This window comes from Felis catus, chromosome B4 (assembly GCF_018350175.1).
Source record: "Felis catus isolate Fca126 chromosome B4, F.catus_Fca126_mat1.0, whole genome shotgun sequence".
Lineage (NCBI taxonomy): Eukaryota > Metazoa > Chordata > Mammalia > Carnivora > Felidae > Felis > Felis catus.
The window spans coordinates 43,212,190-43,220,243 of NC_058374.1; the positions used below are offsets into that span (position 1 = coordinate 43,212,190).

The following is an 8,054-nucleotide window of genomic DNA, read 5'->3' on the forward strand; positions in this document are numbered from 1 at the left end:
TGAAATTGCTCCCCCCTCCCCCAGCATAATTCCTTGGAGATTCATCCAAGTTATTACATGTATCAATAGTTTGTTCCTTTTTATTGCTAAATTCCATTCCATTTACCACGGATTGTTTAACATCTGGACATCTAGGTTGATGCCAGTCTTTAGATATTACAAATCAAAGCGATAGAAACATTTGCATACAGGGGCGCCTGGGTGGCGCAGTCGGTTAAGCGTCCGACTTCAGCCAGGTCACGATCTTGCAGTCCGTGAGTTCGAGCCCCGCGTCAGGCTCTGGGCTGATGGCTCAGAGCCTGGAGCCTGTTTCTGATTCTGTGTCTCCCTCTCTCTCTGCCCCTCCCCCGTTTATGCTCTGTCTCTCTCTGTCCCCAAAATAAATAAACGTTGGAAAAAAAAATTAAAAAAAAAAAAAAAAAAAGAAACATTTGCATACAGCCTTCGTGGGAGCCTACATTTTCGTGTCTCTGAGATAAATGCCCAGGGTGCAGTTGCTGGGTTATATGGCAGTTGCATTTTCAATTATTGTTGTTGCTTTTATTTTTTTTTAATTTTTAATTAATCTTTATTTTATTATTTTTTTAACGTTTATTTATTTTTGAGACAGAGAGACAGAGCAGGAGACAGAGCATGAACGGGGGAGGGTCAGAGAGAGGGAGACACAGAATCCGAAACAGGCTCCAGGCTCTGAGCTGTCAGCACAGAGCCCGACGCGGGGCTCGAACTCACGGACTGCGAGATCATGACCTGAGCTGAAGTCGGCCGCTTAACCAACTGAGCCGCCCAGGCGCCCCGTTGTTGTTTTCAATTAAGAAACTTCTGGGACACCTGGGTGTCAGTTGAGCAACCAACTCTTGATTTCAGCCCAGGTCATGATCTCTCATTTGTGAGGTCGAGCCCTGCATTAGGCTCCTCACTGAGCACGGACCCTGCTTGGGATCTCTCTGCCCCTATCCTCTCTCAAAATAAATAAGTAAACTTTAAAAATAAAAATAAAATAATAATAATGATTAAGAAACTGCCTGTTTCCTGGAGTGGCTGTACCAGTTTACGTTCCCACCAACAACGTATGAGAGAGCCACTCTCTCCGCATAATATTGTTCTCTCTCTGTCTCTTCGTTCCTCTGTGTATATATTTAGGTATCCCATAATTGATAGTAGTGAGACTCGTTCAGTCATTTGTTCAATAAATATCTACTGTCAACACGTTTCAGGCAGTGTGATGATAGAGTCTAGAACAAGATATTCATAATCCGTATCTCACATAATTTATAATTCATTGTTATTATGGTCATATAAATACCAATCAAAATATAGCATGATATGGGAATGCAAACTGGTGCAGCCACTCTGGAAAACAGTATGGAGGTTCCTCAAAACATTCAAAATAGAACTACCCTACGGCCCAGCAATTGCACTACTAGGGATTTATCCAAGGGATACAGGGGTGCTGTTTTGAAGGGGCACATGCACCCCCATGTTTATAGCAGCACTATCAACAATAGCCAAAGTATGGAGAGAGCCCAAATGTCCATCGATGGATGAATGGATAAAGAAGATGTGGTATATATGTATACAATGGACTATTATTCGACAATCAAAAAGAATGAAATCTTGCCATTCGCAACTACGTGGATGGAACTGGAGGGTATTACGCTAAGTGAAATTAGTCAGTCAGAGAAAGACAAAAATCACATGACTACACTCATATGAGGACTTTAAGAGACAAACCAGATGAACGTAAGGGAAGGGAAGCAAAAATAATATAAAAACAGGGAGGGGGACAAAACAGAAGAGACTCTTAAATATAGAGAACAAACTGAGGGTTGCTGGAGGGGTTGTGGGAGGGGGATGGGCTAAATGGGTAAGGAGTATTAAGGAAGTCGCTTGGGATGAGCACTGGGTGCTTATACCTAGATATAACTTATACCTACCTTATACCTAGTGATACCTAGGTGTAACTGGGTGTCATAGCTAGGGGATGAATCACTGGAATCTACTCCTGAAGTCATTGTGGCACTCTATGTTAACTAACTTGGATGTAAATTAAAAAATAAATAAAATATAAGAAAAATAGCTCCATAATATATATATATATATATATATATATATATATATATATATGTAACATGATAATTGTTGTGACGAAGGACGTACAGGGTGCTGTGGAAGCAGGTAGAAATTACACATAGGAGCCTCTGAGGAATGACTGTCTCATTGCACTTGATCATTCTTGCTGGAGCCTGAAGGAGGATTTTCTGGTTTGGGATTGGGCAAATAGATTTTTGGCAGAGCCCTTAAAAATGTGGCTTTTCGGGGCGCCTGGGCGGCCCAGTCGGTTAAGCGTCCGACTTCAGCCAGGTCACGATCTCGCGGTCCGTGAGTTCGAGCCCCGCGTCGGGCTCTGGGCTGATGGCTCAGAGCCTGGAGCCTGTTTCCGATTCTGTGTCTCCCTCTCTCTCTGCCCCTCCCCCGTTCATGCTCTGTCTCTCTCTGTCCCAAAAATAAATAAACGTTGAAAAAAAAAATTAAAAAAAAAAAAACTTAAAAAAAATGTGGCTTTTCTTGAGGGTCCTATCCAATTAATATAGGAGAGACTCTTTTAACCCCATTTTCTTTTTTTTTTTAATTTTTTTGTTTATTTATTTTTGAGACAGAGAGAGACAGAGCATGAATAGGGGAGGGGCAGAGAGAGAAGGAGACACAGAATCGGAAACAGGCTCCAGGCTCTGAGCTATCAGCCCAGAGCCTGACGCGGGGCTCGAACTCACGAACCGTGAGATGGTGACCTGAGCTGAAGTCGGACCCTCAACCGACTGAGCCACCCAGGCGCCCCTTAACCCCATTTTCTGATATGGTTTGCAGGTTTAGAAAAACTGAGTATTTTTCTGAGCTAAATATGTGTGTGGGTGTTATTTGACATAATTGTCTCTTGGTCAACAGGGCCTTCCGCTGGAGATGCCACCTTGAGGTAAGACTGATATTATCATAGGAGCACCTGGGTGGCTCAGTTGGTTAAGCATCCGAGTGCAGTTCAGGTAATGATCTCACAGTTGGTGAGTTCGAGCCCCGCATCAGGCTCTGGGCTGACCGCTCAGAGCCTGGAGCCTGCTTTGGATTCTGTGTCCCCTCTCTCTGCCTTTCCTCTGCTCTCTCTCTGCCTCTCTCCAAAATAAATAAACATTAAAAAAAAAGAAAAGAATACTACCATAGTGAGCATTTAATTCAGCAAGAAAAAGTAGATTTAAGAGCTGTAGGACTATAGCTTTCCATTTTTCCTTTCTTGTTGTATCATGTTCCCACTCTTTCCTTTTGCCTTTTCTTTCTTTTTCTTAAAATTTTATTTCTTACATTTATTTATTTATTTTTGAGAGAGAGAGAGAGAGAGAGAGAGAGCACAAGCGGGGGAGGGGCAGAGAGAGAGAGGGAGACACAGAATCCGAAGCAGGCTCCAGGCTCTGAACTGTCAGCACAGAGCCCGATGCGGGGCTCGAACCCACAAACCACGAGATCATGACCCGAGCCGAAGTCGGACTCTCAACCGACTGAACCACCCAGGCGCCCCACCTTTTGCCTTTTCTAACTTCATTCTCTATAACTATTGCTTTTTTAAAAGTTTATTTTTTTATTTTGAGAGAGAGAGAGAGCACACACACGAGCTAGGGGCTGGGGGCAGACAGAGAGAATCCCAAGCCGGCTCCATGCGGAGCCTGCTGTGGGCCCACGAGTTGGATGCTCAGCTGACTGAGCCACCCAGGCGCCCTATGATTATTGCTTCCTATATCTTTGTTTGTATGTCTTTTGGTTTCTGTTTAAATAAATTACCTTCCAGCTTTGTTCTGTTACTGTTTTATCTTCATACTTCTCTGTTTAAATCACACGACCTGATAGCCATTAGCGAAAGGTCCAGAGAACTCATTTGTCACTTTGAGTTCGTCTTTTTATTTTATACTACATTCCCATTTTTCAGACGTAGCATTATAACAGGGGGACTTTTGTCAGGGAATAAATTATCTCACGATGGGTGGGAGGACTGATCTATGTGGTCAATAAATGTAATACTTTAGGGATGAGTGGAAATATTGGGATGTAATAAGTTGATGACTCAACCATATGGCAAAGAAGAGTACTCATCACGATCTTGAGTTTCCCCTGAGTTACAGCTCTGAGACGTGGAAAGTATTAAATCTACAGATGTCATTGGGCGGGGCGCCTGGCTGGCTCCGTCCGTGGAGCATGTGACTCTTGGTCTTGGTGTGGTAAGTCTGAGCCCCACACTGGGTGTAGAGACTGTTAAAGACAAAAATCTTTAAAAAAATAAATAAATAAAGACGCCACTGGGAGCAATTTGAATTTTTTTCTTATGAGGAATTAGTGTGCAGAATTTCATGCCGAGGAAGCCTGAGGCTTCTTCTGTCTTCAGGCTTGGCAACAGGATCTTGTTGGCAGTTTGAGGCTCCTACCTAAAATTTAGTTAGAGTCCACTGAGGAACGTTGAGGCGTAGGGATCGGAACGTGGCGTCTGTACATATTTATGCCTGAATTCAAAACTACCAAGCGACGGTATAGAGAGAGTGGTAACTCCATGACGTGAGGTGCCACCTAGATAACTTTGGGAGACAGATTAGAAAAGAAAGTGTCCTGAGATGTCATGTTTGAGATCTGTGTGATAGGCGAGGGGAACACGAAATCATTCCTAGGGTCCCTCTAAAGATTGCCTGATAGCACGGGGGCGCTGTTTGTGTTTCAGGAGAAGAATTGAACCCCGGGAGTTTGAAGTCTTCTTTGACCCCAGAGAACTCCGCAAAGAGGCCTGTCTGCTCTATGAAATTAAGTGGGGCACAAGCCATAGGATCTGGCGAAACTCGGGCAGAAACACCGCCAACCACGTTGAGCTCAATTTTATAGAAAAATTTACTTCAGAAAGGCATTTTTGCCCCTCCGTCAGCTGTTCCATCACCTGGTTCCTGTCCTGGAGTCCCTGTTGGGAATGCTCCAAGGCTATCAGAGGATTTTTGAGTCAACACCCTAGCGTGACTCTGGTTATTTACGTATCTCGGCTTTTCTGGCACCTGGATCAACAAAACCGGCAAGGACTCAGGGACCTCGTCAACAGTGGTGTGACCGTCCAGATTATGAGAGTCCCAGGTAAAAACAACAAACAGAGGACCTTAAGTGTTGATGCGAGACTGTGCTGGTAGCATGTTTCTAGGCCAGAAGAGTGACTATCCCACTTCGGAAGTCTCAGAAGTGAAAGTCTGGGGGCGCCTGGGTGGCTCAGTCCGTTAAGTGTCTGACTTGGGCTCAGGGCGGGATCTAGCAGTTCGTGAGTTCGAGCCCGGCATCGGGCTCTCTGCTGTCAGCACAGAACCTGCTTCAGATCCTCTGTCTCTGTCTCTGTCTCTGTCTCTCTCTGTCCCTCCCCCACTGTGCTCTCTCCCTCCCTCCCTCTCTCTCTCTCTCCCTCTGTCCCTCCCCCACTGTGCTCTCTCCCTCCCTCCCTCCCTCTCTCTCTCTCTCTCTCTCTCCTAAATAGATAAATAAACTTTAAAGAGTGCCTGGCTAGCTCAGTTAAGTGTCCAACTTTGGCTCAGGTCATGATCTGGCAGTTCGTGGGTTCAAGCCCTGCATCAGACTCTGTCCTGACAGCTTGGATTCTGTGTTTCTCTCTGATCTCTGCCCTCCCCCCACTGCCGCTCCGTCTCTTTCTATCTCTCAAAAATGAATAAATGTTTAAAAAAAAAAAAAGAAGAAGAAGAAGAAGTGAAAGTCCAAAATAACATGAGAAAGGACCAGGTCTGATATTCACAGCAAGGAGAATATGAAAAAGAGGGCTCTCTTCCCCATGCCTGCACCTGCCATGGTGACCCGTCAGCCATCTTGGAATAAACTATGTTGTTGTTTTTAGGGATTCAGGGGGAGGTTAGTCCATCTCCAACAGCAAATAGGTTGACGGGTTTTATATAATGTGTATCTATAAGCTGGGCTCTCTTTAAAGTAACTTTGTGCTCTGTTAGCTGAATGAACCAAGATTTGTGTCTCCTTAGAGTATGATCACTGCTGGAGGAATTTTGTCAACTACCCACCTGGGGAAGAAGATCACTGGCCCAGATACCCTGTTGTATGGATGAAGCTGTATGCACTGGAACTGCACTGCATAATTCTAGTAAGTTATTTTATTTTATTTTATTTTATTTTATTTTATTTTATTTTATTTTATTTTATTAGGTTTTGTTTATTTAAGTAATCTCTACACCCAACACAGGGCTCGAACCTATGACCCTGAGATCAACACTTGCATGATCCTCCAACTGAGCCAGCCAGGAGCCCCTCTAGTCGGTCACATTAAGGGACAAAGATTATGATACCAAAAGAAACATCCTTCTTCAAACTTCTTTTCTGATAAATTGATATGTCTTTTCTTCACCATCTCTTTGTCATTTGTATTGAAATTTAGTTATTTAACTTCTTGACGTACCTTAAGAAAGTGTGAGAATGGGGCATCTGAGGGGTTCAGTCAGACTCCTGATTTTGGCTTTTGGCTCAGGTCATGACCTCACGGTTGGTGAGACCGAGCCCCTCATCCGGCTCTGGGCTGACAGCGTGTGGCCTGCTTGGGATTCTCTCTCTTCCTCTCTCTCTGCCCCTTCCCCGCTCTCTCTCTTTCTCTCTCTCTGTCTCAAAATAAGTAAACTTAAAACAAACAAAAAAGAAAATGCGAGAAGAACAAGACAATCTCTGTAGGAAATAAATGAGAGAAGGGAACAGATAAACTGGTTTAAGATATACATGGACTCCACATTAACTTGATATTATTATTATTATTATTATTATTATTACAACACTTACTGGCTCTACAGAATTCCAGATATTCTCTTTTCCCATATTGATGTGTGTCATCCTATTGAAGAAATGTAGGTGTCCCATTTGTATTCTCTTGAAAGTTGCTCAATAAACTTCCAACTAATGTTTTAAAATGTTTGTGGTTACAATAGTATCAAGAAAAATATTATTCTTTTCTTTCCTTCCAGAGTCTCCCTCCCTGCTTAAAGATTTTAAGAAGATGTCAGAATCAGCTTACATTGTTCAGACTTACTCTTCAAAATTGCCATTACCAAATGATTCCCCCCCATATCCTTTTAGCTACAGGGTTGATACAACTTCCTGTGACTTGGAGATGAATGGAATGATTCCTTGTGGGGCGCCTGGGTGGTTCAGCTGATTGGGCGTCCAACTTCGGCTCAGGTCATGATCTCACAGTCCATGAGTTCAAGCCCCGCGCAGGGCTCTGTGCTGACAGCTCAGAGCCTGGCACCTGCTTGCGATTCTGTGTCCCTCTCTCTGCCCCTCCCTGCCTCATGCTCTGTCTCTCTCTCTCAAAAATTAAAAAATTAAAAAAAAAAAAGAATGATTCCTGCGTACTCTGTTTCAGTAGCAGGCACTGATGCCCCACGAAAAAGAGAATGCCATTGGAATGTAGAAATTTTCAGCTTGTGTTTCTATACACCATATATCTGAAGGAAATAAAATCACTATCTCAAAGAGGTATCTGCACCCCATGTTCATTGCAACATTGTCTCCAGTAGCCAAGACATGCAAACAACCTAAGTGTCCATCACCAGGAATGGATAAAGAAGATGTGATGTGTATTATACACACACACACACACACACACACACGCACACACACCTGTAACTATGAGGTGATGAATGCGTTTACTCACCTTATTGTAGTAATCAGTTTGCAATATATATTATATCAAATTATTATGTTGTACACCTTAAACTTACACAACATTGTATGTTACTACGTCTCAACAACGCTGAAGGGGAAAAAAAAGAGATTAAAAAAAGAATCTAGGGGGGCGCCTGGGTGGCTCAGTCGGTTAAGCGGCGGACTTCGGCTCAGGTCATGATCTCCCGGTCCGTGAGTTCGAGCCCCGCGTCAGGCTCTGTGCTGACCGCTCAGAGCCTGGAGCCTGTTTCAGATTCTGTGTCTCCCTCTCTCTCTGACCCTCCCCTGTTCATGCTCTGTCTCTCCCTGTCTCAAAA

At 43.8% G+C, this 8,054-nt stretch overlaps 1 protein-coding gene across 1 annotated transcript; it reads left to right on the forward strand.

Annotated features, from left to right (window-relative positions):
* Positions 1 to 2,132: 2,132 nt before the first annotated feature.
* Positions 2,133 to 7,294, forward strand: APOBEC1 (apolipoprotein B mRNA editing enzyme catalytic subunit 1). Its single transcript, XM_045062656.1, has 4 exons — positions 2,133 to 2,178; positions 4,717 to 5,151; positions 6,051 to 6,169; positions 7,035 to 7,294. Exons 1-4 carry the CDS (start codon positions 2,133 to 2,135, stop codon positions 7,182 to 7,184), a joined length of 750 nt encoding a protein of 249 aa, XP_044918591.1. The 3' UTR covers positions 7,185 to 7,294.
* The last annotated feature ends 760 nt before the right edge of the window (positions 7,295 to 8,054 follow it).